This window comes from Pithys albifrons, chromosome 4 (genome assembly GCF_047495875.1).
Source record: "Pithys albifrons albifrons isolate INPA30051 chromosome 4, PitAlb_v1, whole genome shotgun sequence".
In the NCBI taxonomy this organism is placed as follows: domain Eukaryota; kingdom Metazoa; phylum Chordata; class Aves; order Passeriformes; family Thamnophilidae; genus Pithys; species Pithys albifrons.
In genome coordinates this window covers 98,878,802-98,903,178 of record NC_092461.1, presented here as the reverse complement: position 1 = coordinate 98,903,178, position 24,377 = coordinate 98,878,802, and the positions used below count along the sequence as shown (strand labels likewise).

Sequence of the window (24,377 nt, the reverse complement as noted above, 5' to 3'; positions counted from 1 at the left end):
GTGGTATATGTGTTGAAGCACACATTCAATAATCCTCCCAAGCCTATCCTTCAGGCAAAACGAAGCATTTAAAATCATAATGTGTTAGGCATACTTGAATCACTTCCTAAACAGAAGCTTGAAAAATGAAAGAGTGCTATTCCTGTTTGGATGAATGGATCACATCATAGCATAATGAAGAATTAATTCTGTACATAGCAGGCTCACTTTAGTACTCAGCAAAACATAGGAAATCCTAAATTTTGTAGTGTTAAAGCAAGAAGCAGGATGTAAAAATAATTTAAAAACATTCCACACACCTGCATTTTGTACATTGGACTTCACCTATCAGATTGCATTAACTGCAACATATTAGCCAAATCCCACTGCCAGAAATATAAAATACTCACCTGTTTTAGGGTCAACAGAGAAATATGGCTGTCCTTGAAGAATACTGTACACTACTCTGGCACTGTTTCCATATGTGGGGTCATCTGCATCTGTGGCTGTCACCTGCAGAACAGATGTACCTGTATGTACAGGAAAATAAGAAGTAAAATTTTATTATAAATATTTTCAAAAGCATTTTTGAAACCTTTGTAGTCCTCACATCCTACAAGTGAGAGATTAATAACAATTTCTCTATCTTTTATTATCCTATCATATTTTTAAGGAAAACTCGTTATACTAATTTGTAAAAAAATATTTTTATCTTTCTCTCCATATATATACATTTAAATTTACTATATACATACAAACATAAATAGTAACTACCTAGCATGCATATTTACACATGTTCACACACACAGACCCCAAATTTGGATATGGACTCCTGAATAACTCAAATTTATTGGCTTCAGGATTATCTTTATCCACAATACAAAGTAATGTTGAAGTATTTAAAATAACTTGCATAAATGCTCCCATATCAATAAAAGATGCTAAAGAAATAAAAACAGTCTAGATATAGGAAGGCATCAAAAATCTCAAAATTAAACAACTACTAGAACTTTACTGGAGATTCAAATTAGAAAGGTAAGGAGTAAAAGACAATTATTTTTATGGTAGTACTAAAACCCAGAAAAATAAAATCACAGTTTCTAGCATGTCCCTAGGTGGGATAAGTTATGAGCAACACTTTTTAGAAAATAAAATGCATGAATATTGCACAGATAAAACAGAAACAAGTGATATTACTTTTTACTGTACTTTCCAAGATGTTTAATGATGAGTCTTTTTGCTCTCACTGCCAGACACTTCATATAAGAAACAAGTAAATGAAAGATTACAAGTTAATAAAGGTTCAGCCTTCATTCCACTTGTTTATCCTTCTGCAGATACAGATTTTACAGGTTCCTTTAGCCCAGCATTAAAATACCAGAATAATAACAACAGAACAGGCTGCTCTCATACAACTCTGCATAAAGCAGCTTCTCAGCTAAATTAACCACTGAGGCATCACCTCCACTCTGGAGTGTCCAACTTCACATCTTAGTTGTGAGGAGAAGCATGTTTTTTAATTGAAACCCTTGATCTCCTCCACTTGTTGTACTTTGATTTGCCTCATGAAACAGTTTCAGAGCAGGCTAACTAGATTTCTTCCGATGAAACTAAACCAGGAGATATGCTTTAGCAGCACATCTGATTTTTTCTGACTGCTAATAGGCATGTAGTCTTAGAGAATGGACAAGGGATAATCTGAAATGAGGTTTCTGAAAAACATATGGTGAGGCCATCAGTTCCTCAGTTCCAAATCTTTAGCCTCCTAGATCAATTTCCATTGCACAGAACTATTTATTAACGTGCACACCCTCAGCAGACAGTGGAAACAGAAGTATCCAAAATCATGGAGCCTCACTTGTGGTCCAGCAAACTAAGCATGCAAATCTTCACAGATTTAATTTCTTCACTGTTGTAGTTTGGAATTACTATGTAAATTCTCTCCCCTGCCACTAACTGCCCATGCCAGTAGTTAACAAAAAAAGTAGTTAATGCTGATCACTTGGACGGGGGCAGGTTTGTCTCCTTTGTTCTTGGGGATGACACAGGGTGGGGAGTTGGGGTGTGTGGGGGTGGAAGAGAAGCCGTCTCGCTGCTGCTGCCTGCCCAGTGCTGCTTCTAGCCGGCTCGCTGCTGCTGCCTGTCCCGGGACTGCTTCTGGCTGCTCGTGTTTTCTGCTTCTTGGACAAGGTACACAGGGGGAAGAGACAGAGTTCATCTGAGAGCTCACAACTCGTCTGTCTCGCTGTAGAAACTCACTCCGCAGCCAGCCGGGCTGTGACACTGACACTGCCTAAGTATAATTTTCCTCCCAGAGGAAAACCTGCTGGGTTTTGTTGTTGTTTTTTTTCTTTCTCTTGTGGTGTTGGGGAAGCGGTTTGCACTAGTCTGTTTATATATAGCAGTTAAGAACAGTTTTCCTTCTTGTATTAAAATTCCTTTTCTTAAATTTGATAAAGAGTGACGTGATTATTGTGGAGAAGGCCCCCTCCCCCGCTTGTGAGTAAACATTTTGGGTTTTCCCCTCAAATCAAGACATTCACTTTTTGAGAAACTTCACTCATTTTTGCCACACAAACTTGAACACCAAGAGTAGCAACTTTTATGTCTACTGGAGACTTATTAAAACCTATGGCAAATATCTCTTCATACTTAAATATATTTTCTGACCTCTGAGAAGAGGAAATGCATACAATCTCATAGATAAACATATTCACAAAGCAGATACAAGGATACCTTCATGAATTTGAAGCTGAATACTCTAAAAAAATCAAGGTGGAGCTGAAGTCTGGTCATAGTTATTCAGGTGTTCATGCTAAAAGTAACTAATTTAGTGTATTTGTGTTTATGTGGAAAGGTAGATATATTTGAATTAGTTTGTGTATCTTTTCTTCAACTGTTCTAGGAATCTATTCAGCCATATTTAGTTGCTATCTAAACTTAGAGTTCCTGCAAACCACATCAGGTCACTTCAAAGAACAGACAACACATTTTCCCTTATTCTGTAACTTACTGAACTTCTATAACAATGTATTTCTGTAGCCCAGTTTGGCAGTAATTTCTAACTTGAGATGAACTTTCATGTTTCCATTTTTTTCGTTACATGCAGCAAAGGTATATTCATTCATTAGGTACAGTCAGTCACCTCCCAGAGTTTGCTATCCAGAACGGTGGGCAACTTGTCTACCTTTTTATCTATAGATTTTCCTGTTTCCAGGAAAACAGTTACCACCAGGGTGAGTTTCCACTAGTACTTCTCCGCAGAATTCTGAAAATTGAAATGGATTAACAGATTTTGGCTATTTCAGAAGAAAATATTGGATATACTGATCAGATATCAGATTTCATAGCTGTCTCATTCTCAGAAGACTTTCTTCTCTCTCCTTATTTCAAAAGCTGAAAAAGAATCTGAGTGCTTGTATTGCTCATTGATGTGGGACAAAAGAAACAGAAACAGTGAAAGGTGATATCCACGTAAGCAGCTGACAGGTCATTTTAGCATGAATGGAATGCCATTTGACCTTAAAATTTGCCACAGTGATTTTCTAATACCACTGTATCTCTCTCCCAAGACACACCTGATAATAGTAATTTAGTATCGAATAGGGGTAAAGTGTTCTCTTTCTACCTTAGAATCACAAATTTTAACTCAACCTCCTACCCTACCTCTCAAACTCTCACTCAGTGAAATGCAGCACATCAGAAACTTAATGTTTTCACTGTCTTACACAAGACTGCGAAGCATTTTGAAAGATATCCCCATACTGGCCTTTTGCCTAACTCTTGTCTGTTTTCTGAGCACTGAGGAAAGGCAGTTTGTGAAAGCTGAAAGACAGAATGCCTTGCGAGTAACAAGGTAAAGACGGTACTTTAACCTTCCAACTATTCCTTTTGAAGTTAGCGTCATACAGGTTCATCAGCATGACAGACAAATCACAATCCTAGATACATTTGTATCTTTTGTTCAGCTATGTGTAATGAAGGGTTTAGATGGTGAAGTATGAACTACAGCTGCCATGCTATTTTCAGTGTTAACAAGTCTGAAAAAAAGAACAAAACCCTAATACAAAAGATAAGGGTCTAATTTCCCCTGAGACCACAGGAGAGATATGAACACCAGACCCAGAGGCATACCTTCCATGGGTCTAATTTCCCCTGAGACCACAGGAGAGATATGAACACCAGACCCAGAGGCATACCTGCCATTCTCTCTCTGCTAACTTACAGTGAAAGTCCCTGTCAAGAAAGCCTCAAAATTTTGCTACTAAAGCATTTTGTCACTCCAGTTAGACAATAAAAAGGACTATTTTCCCCAAAGCACTCTCTGCTTATTCAGGGTACAACTGCAATTCCATATGCTTTCCCATTACATTTCAGAGATTATATATTGAGTCTTCTGTGCTCTTAGTTTTAATGCTTTATATAGAATATAAAACATGCCTATATGGTCTCAACAGTACTCTTCAACTTTTACCTTTTTTCTCTCAGAGAAAAAAAAAAGATTATTTAATTGAGGAATCAAACTGTAGTTTTATTTCCAAATATCTTATTTTGTTTTTTCTCTTTTTTTAAAATATGTTATATAGCACATATAGTACAGAAAAGCTGAAAATAAATACTTTGATTTGTCCCTTTGAAGACAAATTTTTGTTTAATGAGGCAGTTCAATAAATATGTCTGTTGAGAATGCAAATCTGTATGCCTGACTTTCCATAGTTTGCTGCACACTTAAAGTCTCAAATGGATTGATACTGAAAAGAAGGTGAAGTTTAATGGACACAGGGATTTCCTGCCTAACTAAATCAATTCTTAGTATTATCTTAAAACACTAATGAGTCAACAAAACGTGATTCAGTTTCACAACATGGGAAGTTAAAATGCCACTTCTAATAAAAATAATATTTGCAAACAACACGAATATTGTCTTCCAGATTATCTATAATTATGACTACTTCAAATTATAAGACCCTGGAAAGAATTTCAGAAAGACGAATGTATCTGTTAATTTCTTAAGCAGAATTTATTGGAAATACTCTTCTAATCACAGAATCACAGAGTGGTTATTATTGGAAGGGACCTCTAGAGATCATCTAGAACCATCTCTAAATTACCTCAGCACTAAAAATTTAATATGCAGAGTTTCACTCATTTTGCAGCTAACAACACAGTCTTTTAGTGATTGTGATGGCTTAGGATTCTTAAGATTTGTAGCCTATAGATTTCTAATATAGCTGTATAGCTTCTAACACTTTAAAATAGCAGTTAACAGTTACTAAACTCCCTTTCTCATGCTTTGTGTGAAATTCTAAAAATTCTTTAAATTTTGTTTAATGTTCTTTTCAAGGAAAAATATTTTAGCGAAGGCATCTTGTTTGGGACACCTACCTAGAAGGCTCAGAAACCTTGGAGAAGCTCTAAAGAAGACATATGATGCTGAAGATGATGATGAAGGAAGGGGTCTTGAGACCTCCGACTCAATTCTGGGGAGGTGTGCCAAGGGGCAGACTGAGGGAGGTCCTTGGAGCAGACAATTTTCGAGTTGGACGTATCCATTAGATATGATAATTAATTAGTGTTAAAAAATTTGTAGGAGCCTTATGCTGTATTGTGCACTTAGTTATTTACTGTATCTTAAAGTGCTTTAGTTAAAGACCTGCTCTCTATTTTATCTAGGCTAATATTTTCTCAAAAGTTCTTTTCTTCCATTTTAGGCATCAATTGAAAAATATTATTTCCTTTTAATTTACACAAAGATGGTTTTCATAAATCTTAAAAGAAACCACAGAGCTGTCAATGAAACTGAGTTTTACACTGAAGAAGAAATAATTGCAGATATAAGTCTTGGTTCTTGAGTCAGCTTTTAGGGAAAAGGTTCAGGGAAGGCAAGGAATAGGTGTTTTCTTTCACCTCTTCTAGAACAGTACATGAAACATAAACTATGTTCACTTCGTGTCACAATGAACACTGTGATCTAATATTTGGCAAAAAAAAAATTAAGAAAACTTACCTGCATTTTCTTGTCAGTGACCTAAAAAAGGAAAAGATATAAAGATCCTACAGCTTTTACAACAAGATTAAGTTCAAATTATGGTGGAAAAACCAGCTAACATCTTGTGGAGGCAAACAAGAATCTGCTGTTGAAACAAAAGATAATGGAGATCAAAAATATCATCACTCAGCATGAGGACTGTTGCAGAGACACAGTAACATTGGAAAGTCATTGTTGATCATGTAAAAACTGTAAGAAATTTTTAAGTAGTGATCATCCTTGAAAATTCATAAAATAACGTCAAGAAGTTCAGTTATGTTTATATTCCAAAGCTAATTGTCACAAAACATCTAATTAAGGAACTAATAAAAGTGACATAGGTATCTCCATCATGTGACATAAAGAATGTATTCTGTAGAAACAATAATAGAATTAGTCTTCTTGAAAATGCAGACAACAGAAGTCTTTTGGTATGCAACAAATACAAACAAATCAGTAAGAGAAAAAAGAACATAGTTATAATAAACTTACAATGAAAATACAATGTATATCTACAACAGATATGAAGGAATATGAAAATTCAGTTTTATTCACAGAACACAAAGCTTTGTGGAATAAATATTTGAATGATTTGCCTAAGGTACAATGAGTAAAGTATTTTATTTATAAAACATATGCATTAATGCTTTATTCTACCACTAAAACTTCATTGTTTTGCCATAGTCTACTGTGGTTTGTAAGCCAAAATACCATTCCAGACTATCTATCTAAATTGTTCTTTGGGAAACAGTGGCTTGTATAATGTAGTTGCACAGTGATACCAAATTCAGATTACTGCAGAATTATGACTAACATGTATGTAAGAATGCTCCATTTTGAGAGGATGAAAAAACCCCAAGCTTTTATAAATAGAATATAAATAAAAATAATTACATTAGCTAATTTTAATTTTGAGGATAATATTGATCTCCTTTCCATTATTTTTTCTCCTATGCAGAAAATGAAAGGCTTCCAAAGGGAAAGGAAATAATCAATTAAAATGGTCTTCATTATAGACAAGGAAACTGAAGAAGAGAAAGATGGAGTTATATATTTTTGGAGATAGTTGATAAAGGAAATTAATTTCTCATTAAGACTGTCTGTGGTGTAATCAGAGGTAACTGAAATAAAAGCTTACTTGCTACTGAAATTGACTGCAACTCTAACAGTAAAGCTTTGTGCCACAGTAATTTATCAATGATAGTTGAAGAGGCTTTGTACAGACCCACAATATTCTTACTGGAAGCTCTATGCACTCACTGTAATAATTTACACAAAGGTATATTGCTTTAATAGTCCTGGAGTTATGTCATTATTCACAAAAATACTGCCATTCTGTACTTATATAAATTTTTGTTAGCAATTCCTGTAACAGAGGAAAATGATAAACTAATTTGAACACCAAAGAAGTATTAAATAAATAAAACTGATTGCATAATGCAGTACCTCAATGAACACCTGAATGATGCAACCAGGAAAACCAAAGATTAGTATTTTTTTAACTTTAGTTTATAAGGAACTTAAGATAAGTAAAACCACACGTCTAAAATAATCTAGGCAATTTCCATCCCTTTATATTTTTTTAATTCTGTGAATGGCATAGACTGCTTCTGTAGTCATAAGAGAATGCTGTAAAGTGTGCAGTTGAATGAGGATATATGAATACCTGTTTCTAGAATGCAAAGCACCATTTGCCAAGCAATGTATGTTAAAACATTCAGGATTAAGACTGACTCTCCTTTTACAGCCATCATGTGTGTGTGCACTGTTTTCTTAATGTGACTGTCACAAGTAACATACAAGCTTGCATTTCATGTCTTCTTATCTCTTCTTAGCTGTAATATCTTTAACATACAATCAATAATACAAGGATACATTATAATGTATTATAACTTTCACAAACAGTATGTGGCATTTTCACTTGTTAAAAGATTGTTGAATGGAACAGTTTGTTTTCCTTACCCATTTCAGACATCTCTGGCACAGTAACAATGTATGGTCCATCTGTAAATTTTGGTGCATTGTCGTTGATATCCTGCACTTTGATAATAAACTCAGATTCAGGCTCAAGTGGCTTGTTTGTCCGTCTATCAATAGCTTGGGCATGAAGCACATAGTGTGTCTTCTGCTCTCGATCTAGGCTTTTGGTTGAATGGATGTCTCCAGTCGTGTCATCAATAATAAATATAGTCCCTGCCCCTTCTCCAGTGAGAATGTATTTGACTGATCCATCACCTTTGTCGGAATTGGAATGCAGCTGTAGAATAGAAACACATAAAATTATATAAAAATAATTATTACATTTCACTAAAGGCTATTGCACATAAGATATAAAAAACATATTACCATTAGCACTCTCCTACTTAGTTTTTAACCTTCCCATTTCTTGCCATAATTTCTCATGAATTTTTACTGGTAACCCAATAATTTTGTTCAGGGTTATTTCCATCCAGCATAATTCATTTCTTAAACTGGGATTTCTTCAGTTCATGCTATAAAACTTCCCTAAGTCAAGAATATTCTAGTAACTGGAGTGGGGTTTTTTTAATTCAGTTTAGGCTTTAGTCCTTCTAGTAGTTATTTTACAGCACTCACTGCTAGAAGCTCTGTCTTAAGCACCAATCTGGATGAATTCACACTAAGGATTGTTTGCTTCAATGGTGGTAGTTCAGTCCCATCACCTAAATTTTCTTCTGTGGCTCCAAGGACAATGTCATTTACTATGAAAGGAAACTGCACAGTGTGCCAGTGGCAGATGTCTGCCCAGGATTACTCTACCCCACAACAAAACACATGCATTTTCTTTGGATTTTGTTTATTTTCAAATAGAAAATCAAATAGCTTGCTTGTATTTAATTTATAATTACATAATCAAGTTTGACTGATACTTCCAGCATTTTCATTGTTCCTAACACGCACTTTCTGCTATGAAATATTAATTAAATATATTATAGCCTTCCTTGTGCAGAATAGTTTAATTTACATGGGGGGATGGGTGAAGGAAAAGCCACTGAGTACACCGGTGATAATATAACATGTAACAGCTTCCCATTGTCTCACTGCTTTCAACCAAACTTTAAAGAATTGTCTGTTCAAATTAAAAATGAACATGTGTTCTCTGATAAAGAAGGATGATTTTTGTATAAACTGGGAAGTTTTGTGGGTTTAGGTTTTTGTTTGATTTTTCTTTGATATTACTTTGAGAATAAAATGTATTTATTGAGGAGCACAATTAAAAGGAAGTGAAAATGCAGAAATGAATAGCCTCAGGTATTGTGCACTTATATTATGATGTTAAATCAGAAGGGAAACTTTCTAATTTTAAGAAGACACTCATTCTTATTCTACTGCCCTATTTTGTGGTATCTGTAAAGTAGCATTACTAAGTTTTTATACAGAATGAGCAAAGCAGAAGCAGAATGACAGATATTATTTTTAATTAATGAAATGCAAGGTGTTAGTTTTCATAGACCTTGTCATTCTCAGTTCAAAAACCACTCAGGGTTGGATAGATTAAAAATAAGACATATAGGGTAGAAAACATCTTTTTCCTGACTTAAAACATAGGATACAGAGGTGCTGCTATTTTCTCACACTCCACTTGAAACCTTTTTCCCACGTCTTTGCCTTGCCTTTAAAATTATCTACCTTGCTGTGCTGGTTTAAAGGTAAACCAGCAGGAGAAATGAACGGAACTCAAGAGAGATTACAAGTCAGAGGTACAATTGAATAAAAAGATTAAATACAATGATACAGAGAAATCTGGTTTTAACCCACAAAGACAGACACATAACCCAGCACCCTGCACCACAAACCAAATGGTGTACATTAGCCCCTGTGCTGAGCATCACATGGTCCTCCAGAGTGCAAAGCAAAAGGAAAGGAAACCTGTTGGCCAGCATGATGGTTACAGTTCTGTTGAAGTAATGGTTGCAGCCTTGTCGAGAGTGGCAGTTGCAGTCCTGTTGAGGTTCTTGTCCTTGTCAGGATCCAACATGTGGTACCAGAAGTCCCAAAACTCAAGGATTATATATGCTCAGGTTCAGGTAAGAACACCCAGTACATCCCCCAGGTTGAGGAGTTTCACAATGGGTGTTTTAACTCTGTGAGTCACGGGATATTTTTGGAATCTTTGATGGTCCAGGTCGCGTGCAACTGCCTATTGTACCAGTCCTTAAAAGCCCATTAGCAGAGATGACCCCTTAGGCTGGGTGTAAAGCTGCTAATGCCTCCTTGGAGAGGAGTTATCACACCTGAGTCACTGGTGTGAATACACGAACACTTCCCTATTTCACAGGGTTCTTTAACACTCAGCTTGTAGGCTGAGGTGTCAGGTGTGCCCTGGGCAGCTGATGCAAACAATATTTTAACAGTTCATCAGAAATGACACAGAGTGTAGAATACACAGTTTTTCTTATAACCACACAGTCATGAACTGGTCCTGCCCCCTGTAACTAGAACAGTGCTATTTGTAAAAATACAAATACATATGGTGCTTGATGCAATTTTTCATCTTGTGTGTTAAATCCATGAAACTATGGTGTTGCACATAATTTATATCTTGTACTGTAGGGTGCCTTGGGAAGGTGAACTCTATTAAATTTAGGATTTTCAGCTCATATAAATCAAGTCAATGGACTATATGCTTATCTGAACTGCAAGAAGATCTGACTGAATAACCAAAGCAAAATTAGGTCACCACAGTGGATCCTTAATTCTTGCTTTGTTGGTTTTTTGTTTGTTTGTTCATTTTGAAAATTGAAGAAAGATGCAGGAAAAGGGTCTGTTTGTTTGGCTTTGTCTTTATAGAACAGCAGAACAGTCTTACACGTTTCATTTACAGTAGTCACTGGCAAAATTAATCACTTCTTATCCATAGAATAACACTTTAATCTATTAGCAAAGGAATAATTCACTTAATGCAAAATGCCAAGAAATACAAATTTCCTATGAAGTAAAACTATTCTTTGAAGTGATTTATTCCTAAAACCAAAGAGTAGCAGGTATTCTGGTAGTCTAGCCTAGGTTTGCTCATATTTTTCAGAAACCAACAGAATTGTTTTCTCTTGCTGTAGGCTCCTTTTGTGATTATCTGAGCCCTAAGTGCTACAGTTTGCAAATGGTAATGGGAATATGACAAACTGAGTTTATGAAGCTATAGGGAGCTCAAAACTATTCCAAATTGAAAAAGATCAGAAGAATCACCATCCTATTTCTCCCCTTTTACTTCTACAGGAGTATATGTAGAAGTATACTCAGGTACATCAATTAGAGAGCCCAGAAAAAAATCACTGCATCCATAAATGGAATAATGGAAGTCTGAGCGAATTAAAAAATTGATTACATCACTAGGTAAGAAATAGACAGAATAAGAAACTGCCATAGAATTTAAGAAGCAAGGTTCTTCAAACCCCCAAATACCAACATAGACATGGCATTCCAGTGCCACATGGCAGAAAGGCATGTTCACAAATTCACTGTGATGGCATGAAATGCAAGGACCATTTTGAAAAAGTAATAGCTTTAGGTAGTTTTTGTTGCAAAGTAACAACTACTTGTACTTGCCATCAGTGAAAAAAATACAGGTACATTTTGAGTTACAGAGTTTTTACATCTAACAAGAAAATAAAGCTAAGAAACACAATTCACAGCCAACAAATTATATATTGTTCTTGCTAAACATCAGGTTACCAAAAAACTTCAACCAAAAAATGCAGGTAGGAATATCATTAGAAGAAAATTATCTGGCTAATAATAATCATTGAAAGCCCTCAATTTACTACTGAATCTTTTAAACTGCATTTTTGTCTTGGTTATATAGCAGTTATCCTTCTTGTATTAAAATTCCTTTTCTTAAATTTGATAAAGAGTGGTGTGATTATCGTGGAGGAGGCCCCTCCCCTGCTTGTGGGTAAATATTTTGGTTTTTTCCCCTCAAACCAAGACAATAGCTATTTCCCTTTCAGATTAATTTGACAGAGAGGAGGATACCACTAAGCAATGCACATATAAGCCAATCCATGTTTTGTTCATCACTTCAGATGTACCTTGTGTGACCTGGGGAAGTCTTCTCAAACCAGTCCCCTAGAAAGGGTGTGGCCATTTAATACCAGTGAGACGCTGCCACCTCTGCCAATGACTACTGTAAAAACATGTATACACTAGAGGATGAGACACTCACACATTGCAGCAATGCAAATCAATAGCTTAGGTAAACACAAAATTTGGTGTTACTTTTTCCCGTGCTCTGTTGTTCAGAGACAGAAAGACACAACATTTTGTGAGTTTCTTAATTTAAAAAGAAATACAAATGCTTTGCAAACTGAAACATGATTACTCATAATGTTGAGATAATAGGAATTGAAATGAGATGCAAGGCAAATATGCCAAACATTAGAACACAGCAATCTCATAATTGTGTGAGGCTTTAACTATGATTATGAAAACATCACTGAAAATGTCTTTCAATAGATCTTAGTTTCCATGATAGCCTGAAGATTATATATTGATCTGTGATATTGTTTAACTATTTTTTAAAGAAGCTTTCTTTCCCTTCTTTAATTGTTCCAACTTGCTTCCTTAAGCAGTCTCACATTAGACCCCAAACACAATTTTTAAAATGCCTTTGCAGACCAATACTTTGCCTAGTTTTCCACTAGAGATTAGTACAGCATACACTTACCACTTCACCCTCTCTAGAATCCCATGGCTTCCCCCTTCCTGCCCGTGGCTCAGAACCTGATTGCAGTACTCCAGGGCCCCAGTCCCTGCCCCACCAGTGCTGCAGCAGAGCTAGTCTCCAGCTTGCCCCAGCTTCACAACATCTCCAGTTCCCAAAACTGAAGTCACTGTAGGCTTCTGAATTCCTTTTGGAAATGTCCTAAGTAATGGGCTGTCCTCTGCAACATTACTGATGTTTTGGTTTTCCTTCTAACAAGAATATATCTATTAAATATTCTAAATCTGTCCACAACCAGAAGCTGCCAGAAAGTATCTAATTTTCATCCCCTGCTGGTCATTATTCCTGTCTTTATTTCTCAGAATTTTTAAGAGAAGAAACTGAAAATAATAGCTGATGAGCATATCTGGGAATGTCATCTTTATCAACACAGTGGGCTACACTTCTTGACATATTCAATAACAAGTTGCATTCAAGATAATTTATGATGGTTCCTGAATCATTACCTAGCCTATATAGCAGTGTGTGATTGATTTTGCACAATAGCAATCAAAGTGCTAAGACTTCAACATTTTTCTTCTATCAGTCCATTTAAATCACAGGTGATCACAGACTATTCTGAGTTGGAAGGGACCCACAAGGATCATCGAGTCCAACTCTTAAGTGAGTGGCCCACACAGGGGATTGAACCCATGACCTTGGCATTATTACAACCAAGTTTTAACCAACTGAGCTAATCTCAGGGTCAATGCTTAGTTTTGTTTTAGTAGTCCTGCAGAAACTGTAGAAGGGCTACGTTAACCAAAGGCATGACTTGAAGAGTCATACCAAATATTTCAGTTAATGAATTTTCTTTATATTCTTATAGTAATTTTGAAACTATGAATCTTTAAATACCTTTTTTAAGCACGAGCATATTAAATCATGTAAAATGAATGCACAAGATTGAAGTCTAATTGCCCAGCTAGTACAGTATAGTCACTGTTAGTCACTGCAAAATGATTGTGGCTACAGTCTAATCACAACTGCAAATATCAAGTGGCTGCTGCTTTGTTACTGGCCTTATTCACCACCAATCAGCTTCATACATCTTCATTGTTTTAGTTAATGCTTAGCTACTTCATACATCCAAAAATTAAAACATACATACTTGTTAAGCAAATGGCCACATATAGGCAGAAACTACTGGACAGTATAGAATCAGGGCCCAACAGGAAAGAAGCACACTAGTAAGTACTTCAAAAACAATCCAAAAATTGAGGACAAAGCAAACAACCTGCTTCTACTGGGAATGTGGAAAGTTAACAACTCCCAGTGCTCACCATGCTTCCCTGTGCTTGCCCAAGGAAATCAAGCTGCAACCAGGAAACCACGCATGACCAGAAGAGAAAGAAGCCTGGATAAGAGGAATAATTGCAAAAGTAGAAGAGCTGTCTGTAAGTGATTTAACTGTACAACTGCTTCTTGCTGTTTGCTTTGATTGAATTATTTAAATTCTTGATGTGTTGTGTGGGTGGCATTTTAAGCAGACTAGTTATGACTTTTATAATATTTTAATTGTACTACCCCCAGATTCTTGGATATGGATATATTTCTATGAAGATATTTCTTATGAAGATAAATTCAAATCTGAAGTTGATTTGAAAAAATAATCTAATGAATTTAATCAGAGTAGAAGTGATTGTGTACATATATTTTGAAACAACTGCATATAATTAAAAATTACTGCTGTTAATAATAAATAATATGGAAAGATTTTCAAAATAAAAACCTAAGCTCTTGTAGTGACATTACATTATGTCATTTGAATAAACTGCTGTCTTCTGTTCAGAAAGCATCACATTCTTTCAAGGAAAGCAGTAGAACCTCTCCTTCTTATTTCTCTTGTCCTTGCCTATAGGTTTAAGTTGACAAGAGGGCCCTCTGCACAACACTACCAGCAAAGCCTACCAATGAGTGCCCAGCCTAGAGGAATGGCAAAATTAGCCCAAAACAACATGAGGTATAAGCTTTAGCAAAGCATGGAGGAATATATTAAAAAAGAATGTAGCATCTCACTTTACTTTTGTTACACAGAATCGTTTAATGACGCAGTAAAAACATCAAAATATAGATATGTATAAAGAATAAATGGTACAATACTAAAATACTGAGTAAAAATATTTTAATCTTCTAATAAGAATCATATTGGCTTCCTTTGATGTTTGTGGAGAGAAAACATTTCATTTAAAAGAAATTATACAATAACTTATTAGTAGTAAAAACCACATATAAAATTTTTCTGGATGGTGCACACTTCAAAATCAGAGTCGAGCTGATACTACTGAAATGTTCATTGTGCCTATGCAGTAAATGCATCATTAGATTTGCTGCCGACTTGTTTCCTTTGGTCTCAGCTATAATATATATTTTAATGAAAGACACTGCTCTGGGCAATGTCACATATTTTGATGGAATTTTCAGAGGGAATCATTAGCCCAGGAGATAACTGTATCCATAGCCTTGTCCACAAATTGAGAAGAAGCTATTCCACACCCTTGTCAAACAGAGGAAGAAAATACAGAATCAAAATTGCCCCTATCTGCTGAATGACTTTTCTGAGAGAGAAGAAAAATAATTGGATTGCAATCATCCAGGAAAAACACAACTGAAACAGTATTAACTTCACAATATAACACTGCAGCAAACAAACATCTGTTCTTGCAAGATGTGCTTATCTGAAGTCTGCTCCTTCACTGCAGCTATTCAGAAGTGTGTAATGGCAGAAGTATACAGGTGCATAAGCAATCACATCTGAAACAATATCAGGTGTACTAAAGCTGCCACAAATGGCCAACATTAACCTCTGTTTTCTCTCCGTACAAAAGGAATCCCGCAAATGACCCCCCAAAAAAAGTAATCCTAAACCACCACAATAAACATTTATGTGTAAAACTGTCATTTTGCTTTCAAAGAACATAACATATTTTTAAGAAAACTTGAATCCAAAATTGTTCTTTCAGTATATGTGTCTAAATCAATGTAGAAAAAAACCAATTCCACTCTGGTGAAGTTTTCATCTGAACTCTCTTTACAGCAGTAAGCTTTCATTTCAGACATCTTTCACTTGAGCAAATGCTATGATGGGCATAGAAACTATTCTATTTTCCAGCAAGTATGATTTATAAAGCATATTTGTTTTAGAGGTTTAAAGAGTTCCACAGCCTTGAACTGAACCAAATTTATTGAGAAACAAGAAAACAATTCATATTTTAAAAGCCCCAAACCAGACCAGTCTATCCAGTCATGATATTCTTAAGAAGTCTTGATCTTTGCAACTCGTAGAGAAAGCGCATGGGGAGGTAGATTCTTGAAGCCATAAAGGAAATTATTCCTAAAGGCTATAAAATTTCAGGACATTTAGAAACTGATTTTTCCATTTGTTTAGAAAAAACATCACCAATTTAAGAAAAAGTATAAATTAAACTATGAGAGATGCAAGTTAGACTTAAGTTAATGTTTCATTACTACATTCAGGCAAATAATTCTCAAGATTAGGCCAAATTTCTGCTATGGTTTTTCATATGGTAGACAAAGGTGTAACTTCAATGTGGATGAATAAGTAGTTTATGCATGTGTTGATGTTATATGTGCTGGTTTAAATGTAAACCGGCAGGAGAAACAAACTCAACACAAAAGAGATTATCAGTCAGAGCTACAACTTAATAACAATATTACAATAAATGCAATGGCACAAAGAGAAAATGGTTTTAACCCACAAAACCCAGAAGTATGACCCAGCACCCTGGGGTACACACCCCACGTAGCTCCCCTAAGTCCAAAGTAAAAGGAACCAAGAAACCTGTTGGTGCAGATGATGGCCCCGGTCTGGTCAAGAATGGGGGTCGCAGTCTGGTTGAAAATGGTGGTGTCCTCCCATCGAGATCCTGCTCCTCCTCTGAATCTGATGAGTGGTTTCCCGAGGTCTTCAAACCCCCAGATTATGTACCCTCAGGCCCAAGTGGAAGCATCCAGTCTCTCCCCCAGGGTGGGGAGTTACACAACGGGTCTCCCTGACTCTGTGAGTCATGGGGTATTTTGGAATCATTGATGGCCCAGTAGCAGACACGCCCCCTCAGGCAGGGTGTGAAGGTGCTAAGGACTCCCTGGAGGGAAGTTATCACAGCTTTTATCTCACAGGTGTCTTTCACACCCAGCTCACACCCTGAGGAGTTGGGTGTGCCCTGGGCAGCTGCTGCAAATGGTCCACTGTTCTTGGGAAATGAATAGAGGGGGTAGAATACATAGCTTTGGTCTTCCACACACAGTGATAAAGTCCTACCTGCTGAACTAGGACACTATATTACTTCATAGCATTCTGTTCTTGCAATACATGACTCCTTTCTCCCCTATGATGTCACTAAGCCATGCAGAAAACTGTATTTCATGTTCTTTAGACAAATTTATACAACACAGTGGTCTTCAGTTTTCAGCATCTCCTCATAATTACTGTCACCAAATCACACTTTGCAATCAATAAATCTGTAATCATGGTAATAACTTAGATTCCTAGATCCATGTAGGACGATCATAAATTTGTTTAAATATCAATGCAAATGCCTTAATGATATCCTCTTACAAAAATAAGCCACACATCATCACCATTGAAAGAAGAATGTTTTGTTTCATATTGTGCTACTAAATTATAATAAGGAGATGTTATGGCAGTATAAATCACTTAGAAAAATCTTGGTATTCCTATAAATGGGCACGAGCATACAATAAAGTGCTTCAATTCACAGTACTGCTCTCTAGCATGGTGACTGCAAACCTCTAATTTACTTAGAGCACTGAAGCACTGCTTTGTTTGTAAATGCCTTTCCATTCTGCTACACAGTCACAGATGCATTATACCCCAAAAATTCAAAAAAGTAGTCCTACATAACAATATTGTAACTTGCATTATCTGGTGAAGTAAGTCTGCTTTCATATGAAAGGATGTTTCCTTAGGACACTGAAAAGGTCAAGGTCAGAAAAATGATAAGCATAACATTCTTTAAAAAGACCCAAGAGACACAAAATTTCCAGGCCTGGAAACTCACTGATGCAGTGAAAAGCTATTTTTCATTGAAAAACACTGTACATTTGTGACAATGATGGAGTAAAAGTCAAGCTACTGTTTCCACACACTGTTTCTGCAGACTTTCTACAGGTTCTTTTCACCTTCATGACTGGTGTTTGCTCAGTCAAGCTACCCTCATTGTAGTATATATATTTTTATTTTTTTTAAATGTGCACAAAGATATAATCAAACTCTGCTTTTCCTTCCCATTTGCAGTATAGAAGGCAAAAAGGGAACACATTCATTATAAAAGTCCTCCAAAAAGAAAAGACATATCCACCTTTATTGAACAGAAATGCAAACCTAAGGATTATTTCAAATTTTTCCAAATGAGAAAAAACCAATTAGTTCTCTAAAACCCTGATCAATGAATTCTCTATTACTGATCTCCATGCATGTAGCTTCTCTTGATTTAAGTGAGAGTGATGGAAATAGCTCACTGGAGCACATAGCTCTCAGGGTAATAGTACTCAAACCCTTTTTTTTTGAAAGTACAGTTTATTTATTTGATAGTGCTACTACTGTTTACTTTATGAAAGATCTGAAGACAGCACATTAAGTTTTAAGCTCTGGAAAAACAACTCTGCTGTGTACTCATGTGATATTCTAAATTAAACCTTTTTGTGGTCAAGTGTTCAATAAAGGATTCCAGTTTTGTTCCCCATGCTGGGATCGTGTAGTTTTTGACCGTCTCACCTTTTTACTTTGCTCTTCCTAAACAATATTGTGAAGATACAAAATAAACACGTGATTTTGTGATGTGTCATTTATGAGCCACGTAAAATCAGTTAGAGGAAATTTTGTGCCAGGGACTTGAGTGCTTACTCAATTACCGAGTTTGATTAGGAAAAAAAAAAACATTATGTGGGAAAGATCAAGGAGAGATAATTAATTTACCAATTTCCTTTTATCCCATCCTTCCAAAAATCTTTCACACGTTTTTTGTTTTGATCTCTTTGAAGCTAATTTGTTGAGAAATTTGTAAGGCTATGGAAAGAAAATAGGTTAGCTGCTGTCCAATGGCTTGTATTTCAGGTGAAAAAGTTGTTTCATTCTGAACAAACTGAAAAGAACCCACTACCATGTGTCGTGAGGGCTGAAAAGCAGCCATCAGCAGTGAGAAGCTTAATGGGTTTAAGCAGGAAACCTTGTTCAGCTGGAGCTGAGAGAAATCCTATGACTTGAAGACCAAAGTCCCTCACAAGACCTGTTGATGTTCTGCCATGAGATTAACCTGTCTCCTGCTGCAGGATAAGAAAAGACTTTTGAGATTATGATATCAAACCATGTTGAAACCCTTTGTTTTCTTCCCCCCACGTAAATCCCTGTTACAGAAAATATTAACCAATTTTTCAACCTAGCAGAACCTTTTGTAATTCCCTAGTTTAACCTAAGCCTTCTTCTGATATCCGTCCTCCTCATTAGCATGTCCCTCCTGCAAGATCCTTAAATTGCATGTTGCATGTTCAATAAAGGATTCCAGTTTCTACCTTCAAAAATGGGATCAATTAGTTTGAACCCTTAGAATGTGTCATCACGAACTGCATATACCCTTTCAAAAGGATATAATCTCCATATTTTTGTGAACTCCATATTAACTCATGTTAATTAATTTTCCAAGTAAAATAAATGCATGTTTTCATAACTGAGGGGATTTTTGTTGTTGTTGTTCATTTAATTTGTTAAGAGTTTTTTGTTACACACACTTTGAAAATATTAGAAAGCATTATCACAATATTGAATATCAGAATATTAATTTATTCAGGTCTCAATTTGCTGCTTATATGGTATTAAACAAAGTAATTTTCTAGTTTTGCATCTGGAATGCCATTTAATCTCTTTCATGTGGTCTACAGCTTTTCTTCTTGTTGGATGAAATTTAGATTTGTAAAAAGTTGCATTTGTATAGAGTTTCCATCACAAATCTCACAACTGATCACTCTTCTTCTGTATCTCTCTTAAAAAAGAAAGAGTATGATATTCTTTTACTGATCACAAACACTTTCTTCGTGTAAGGCAGAATTCTTCCTGTTTGCTAGAAACAAAAAGTACTAGATGACAAAGGAAAGGAACTCTGAATCATCATGCTGAGTGAGAAGGAGCAAGGGCTGATTCCCAAACCCCCTCCCCAAGTTTTAGGCCTGTTTGCTCAATCTTTATCACTAAGCATGTTCTGTTCTCTCTACCAGGACTTGGTCATCACTGAGTTCACTGTACTGTAAACCAGAGGCAATTAATCAGGTAGCGGTAGAGATATGAATAGAGCAAAATGGTAGCTAGCCAAGATTTTTTCTAATAGATTTGGCTGGGTCACCTGTGAAAAGAAGTAAGATGGGTCAAAGCGAGGAAGATGAACTGAGACCCTTGTTTCGGGGATGAAGAACTGAAGGACCCCTCCCCAAAACTGATGCCAGAAGAACACTGCCCCAACTCCGCCCAGACCTATCTGTAATCAATATGTAATGAGATGTTGTAATCATTTGCATAATGAATGAGAAATGTAATCACTCATGTTCAAATGTATAAATTAGCCTGCTTTGACACCTGTCAGGCAAACAAGCTTTTGTGGCATTAGCTGCCTTGCTTCCCTGTGCAGAAATAAATACCTTTGCTGCTAACGGAACACGAACCTTTCTCTTAGCAGTTCTTTTTTTGCAGCGCTTTTTGCTATCACTGAAGAAATGTTTCCACAAATTTAAAAGATCACCTGTGTCTCAAAATCCATAGATAATGCAAAATTGTTGCTACTTATAACATCTTTGTTATTGTAATGGTTTGACCCGTGGCTTCCCCAGTACCCATTGTATCTAAGGAAGTTACAAGTATTCCACACGTGTCTTCCACGTAGCAGGGGGGGAGTGGTTTTTTTTTCTTTCTTCCCTTCCTTGGCTGAGGAGCTGGAGGGAGGTGGTTGAAGTCTGGTCCCTCTGGTCCCTGGTGTTTCTCCTGTCCTGGGTGAGATTGTTTCATTCTTGTTCCCCTTCCTTGAGGTTTTTAATTGTGTTTGTTTTGATTCATTCGGTTTCTTTAGGTTGGGTTGGTGTCTTCCCTATTTCCCGGCTAATCAATCCCCTTTTCTCCCTTCCCCTCTCCCCTGGGGGGTGGGATCCTACGTATTGTGTATACAGTGTGGTTTGTAAATGTTAGTAAATATAATTTATTCTTTTTATTCAGTTCAGTTTCTTTAGAGTGCATTTCTTTTCAGTTTTTTTTTCCCTTTCCTTTGCTGGGAAAGTTTTGGGAGGGGGAAGGGGGGCCAGTCCAGGGTTGGCAACAGCTAGGCCAAACCTGCGACAGTTATGTAAGTCAGAATAAAGTTCATGTTTACAACTGAAACTTATCATTAGCCCCCTCCACAGATAGGTCACGTAATGACTGCAATAAAGAAGTGACAAAGTGCTCATGACTGTTACAATGATGACTATGCTTTCACAAGTAGGAATAAATAAATAGAAACATATTGACGTAAGTCAATGGCAAAGCAAACAGGTGTCTTTAACTTCAGCATGATTTTTGTAGACTCTTACGAAAACTCGCTGGACCTCGTATGGATGTAAACTGGGAAATTTAAGAATCTTTTTGAGTATTCTCCTAGTTCACGTAAACATTGTCAAAATGAAACACAATTTCTGAGCTTAGGGGGTTTTAATCAGGTAATTCCTATCAATGTGCAGAGTTTTTCAAAGGGGTACTGTGATACTGCTTCTGCATTTTTTCTGGAGTTACCACGATTCCCATCAGTCTATACTGCCACTACTGCAAGGTTTGGATTGTGACACATAATAAACCCCTCATTTTGTCCATTTAGTTCAGTATAACTGAAGGACAAATAAAACACAAGTTCAGAAAATGTTTATAAACCAATTTTATATCACAATTTATAATTGACTAGAATTTTGAGTTAAGAGCATTGCTACAGAGGCCTGGTATAACATGTAATCTGCTACTCTTTCCACCTGACAATCTAAGTGTAAGTGCTTCATATATCTTTTCTGCACAGTACAGATAATTTCCATCCTTTCATAGACAACATCCATTCTTCATTGTGATTAACAACACACAGTCTAACAATGAGGATAAGAAAGTGTGCTAGATTTTGAAATAGCAAGCAAAAAGACCAAGCCCTCTAGATTTCCACAAACTCACATATAAATTTGAAATATGCTCAATTGTTCCTGTGTTTAATCCATGAAATGCCTGTTTCTGAAAGCAGCTGTGATATAATTTTCTATATGGGATATACAAGAAGTATATGCAGATATCGTGATGGAAATTGTGTAACATTGGTACTCTAGTATTACTTTGGTTAGAACAATAACTTTTACATTAAGATTCTCCCTTATGTTAAAAAAAAAACATGGAAAGTGTGCTGGATAAATAAGTATTTTAAAATTAAATAAAACCTTCTTCTCAAAGTTCTAAATTTCTCACTGAAAAAATATTCATATTCTTTGCTGTCCATTGTCACATATGTTTGGTACTTGAACTGGCTTTTATTTTTCTGTAGGATAGATATATACTGATCATGGAAATATCTTGGAATATTATATGGAATTTAACACAAAAAAGACCGAGTTGAGGACTACTTTCTTCCAGTTACCCTTTGATAGTGTTTAAGAAAAAGAATTCAAACAAAGCAAGAGGCTCATCATTCTCTGGAAATGAACAGTAATATAATCTGCATAATATAATCTACTTTTAACACAAAATTTATGTTTCTGATTCAACACTGTCCTATGATCACCATCCTCTTATTCAAATAGGTAACACTAATGTTCTCTTTCTGTACATTTAAGGAATCCCAGACACATAGTGTTCCATTTACAGCTATTACTTTTAAAAGAAGGGATAAAAAGAAGTTTTCTTTTTTTTTTTTTTCCAGGACTAGTATTTTAACCACATTAAATGCCATAAACATCTATTTGCACTTTCAGGAGATATATTCCTCTCCTTAGTGTTTCTTACATGTATGCTGAAATATCTATATGGATGTCATGTATCATGAAAATTCTGATGATTTTTCTTACTAAAGATGCTCTGACACCTTCTCCACTCTCAAAAAATATTCAGGCAGACTAGAATTACAATCTCTAAAGCTACTTGCTGACAAGAAATGGTTAACTGGAAATGATGCTTTAAAACAATATGTGTAAAGTGACAGGGAAAATAACATGCAAGTAGTTCATTCCAGGAAGCCATTAAAATGACTATGTATTACTAGATGTTCTTGCTATCAGTACAAGAATGCCAATACAGAATACCTATAGTCTCCTTTGGATATATAGTTTATTCATTAATACATTTTCTCTAACAGCCAGCCTCCTTTACATTTATGGAGCCCAGAATTGCCCATACAGCCTAGCAGAAAACCCAGGTGTATGACTCTGATCTCCCAGTGTCTTCTTATAACCTAATTTCACCAGTACTGTGAAGTTCAAAAATATTTATTCCTTTTCAGAAAAAAAAGTAATAAAAACATACAGCTTGGAACTTGAAACACCCACTGAACACAAGTTTTCACTTAGTCATCCCAAAGGGAGTAAATATTACTCATGTTGCTAAAATCTCATTTATTCTACATAAGGAATAATCTACCAGGCTGTTATGTTCACTGGTGCAGCATAGCACTAACACAAGAATTCATGGCAACAAAGACGACTACTCGTTAAGCAACAGAAATCCAAATCTTATTTTGATAAGAGGTCAACATGTCTTTTTACTCAAAAGATAATTTTAACATTATAATCAACTGGAATATGTTCCTTCTGACACAAACAATGCTGTACTCTCAGAATTAAAGAAAACCCAGATAAATGTTGGAAATTAGCAAATATCACATTTACTGAAGGTCTACTGAAGAAAACTCTGGATAAATCCACAAATGCCTTCTGCTTCTCACCTCTTCTATTAATATAAATAAAATCTTTGTTCATGCACAAATTAACACCTTGGAGAATTTCTTGTGTGTGCAAGAGGAACAAACTACAGAATAAGTATTCAGCATCAAAACAACGGTGATGTGTAGGGAGTGACAGTGAGTGCATCCCTTAAGGAAAGCTGTTTGGAGTTCTACTTGAAAGAGAACAGAGCTACCTGGAGTATGTGTGGTGGCTTGTGACCAATGAGAGGCTGTGGTGTATGTGAGGTAAATTGGTTAACCAATTATGTAGCAGCTTGTCGGATGTGAGAGAGCATAAAAGCTGTGGATGTTACCGCGCGAGAGTAAGATCTACTAAGATACGAGATGATGTAATAGGAACTTCTAGGAAGTACTTCTTCTACTATGAGCTATGAGGATCTGTCTGTTATCTATCTTGAATAAACTCTCTTAAGCTGTAAGTCTTCTGATCAGCCTTCTGATCTTCAGTCTGCTGTGCCTGAGCTCTTCTGACCGCCATCCACGTTGCGCCCCTGCTCGGGACTAAGAGGTGACCCCAATACTGATGATAGGAGTAAACCAAGAAAGATTGTATCAAAACTATTCCTCTGTAAATGCCAATGGAATATACTTTGTCTTTCCTATAAATGATAAAATTCTGAATTGACCTAACTTATAGGAAAAACTCCCTACATTCTAAAGAACACTTATT

General features: G+C 36.0%; 1 protein-coding gene across 7 annotated transcripts in view; it reads right to left on the bottom strand.

Moving 5' to 3' along the window:
* CDH18 (cadherin 18) overlaps positions 1–24,377 on the bottom strand; it is a 248,773-nt gene that overhangs the window by 125,585 nt on the left and 98,811 nt on the right. For all 7 annotated transcript variants that reach the window (XM_071555022.1, XM_071555019.1, XM_071555017.1 and 4 more), the window contains 2 exons: positions 7,970–8,264; positions 390–509 (listed from right to left, as the gene is read on the bottom strand). In XM_071555022.1, the coding sequence (XP_071411123.1) occupies positions 390–509; positions 7,970–8,264 (415 nt within the window). The remainder of the gene's footprint in view (positions 1–389; positions 510–7,969; positions 8,265–24,377) is intronic.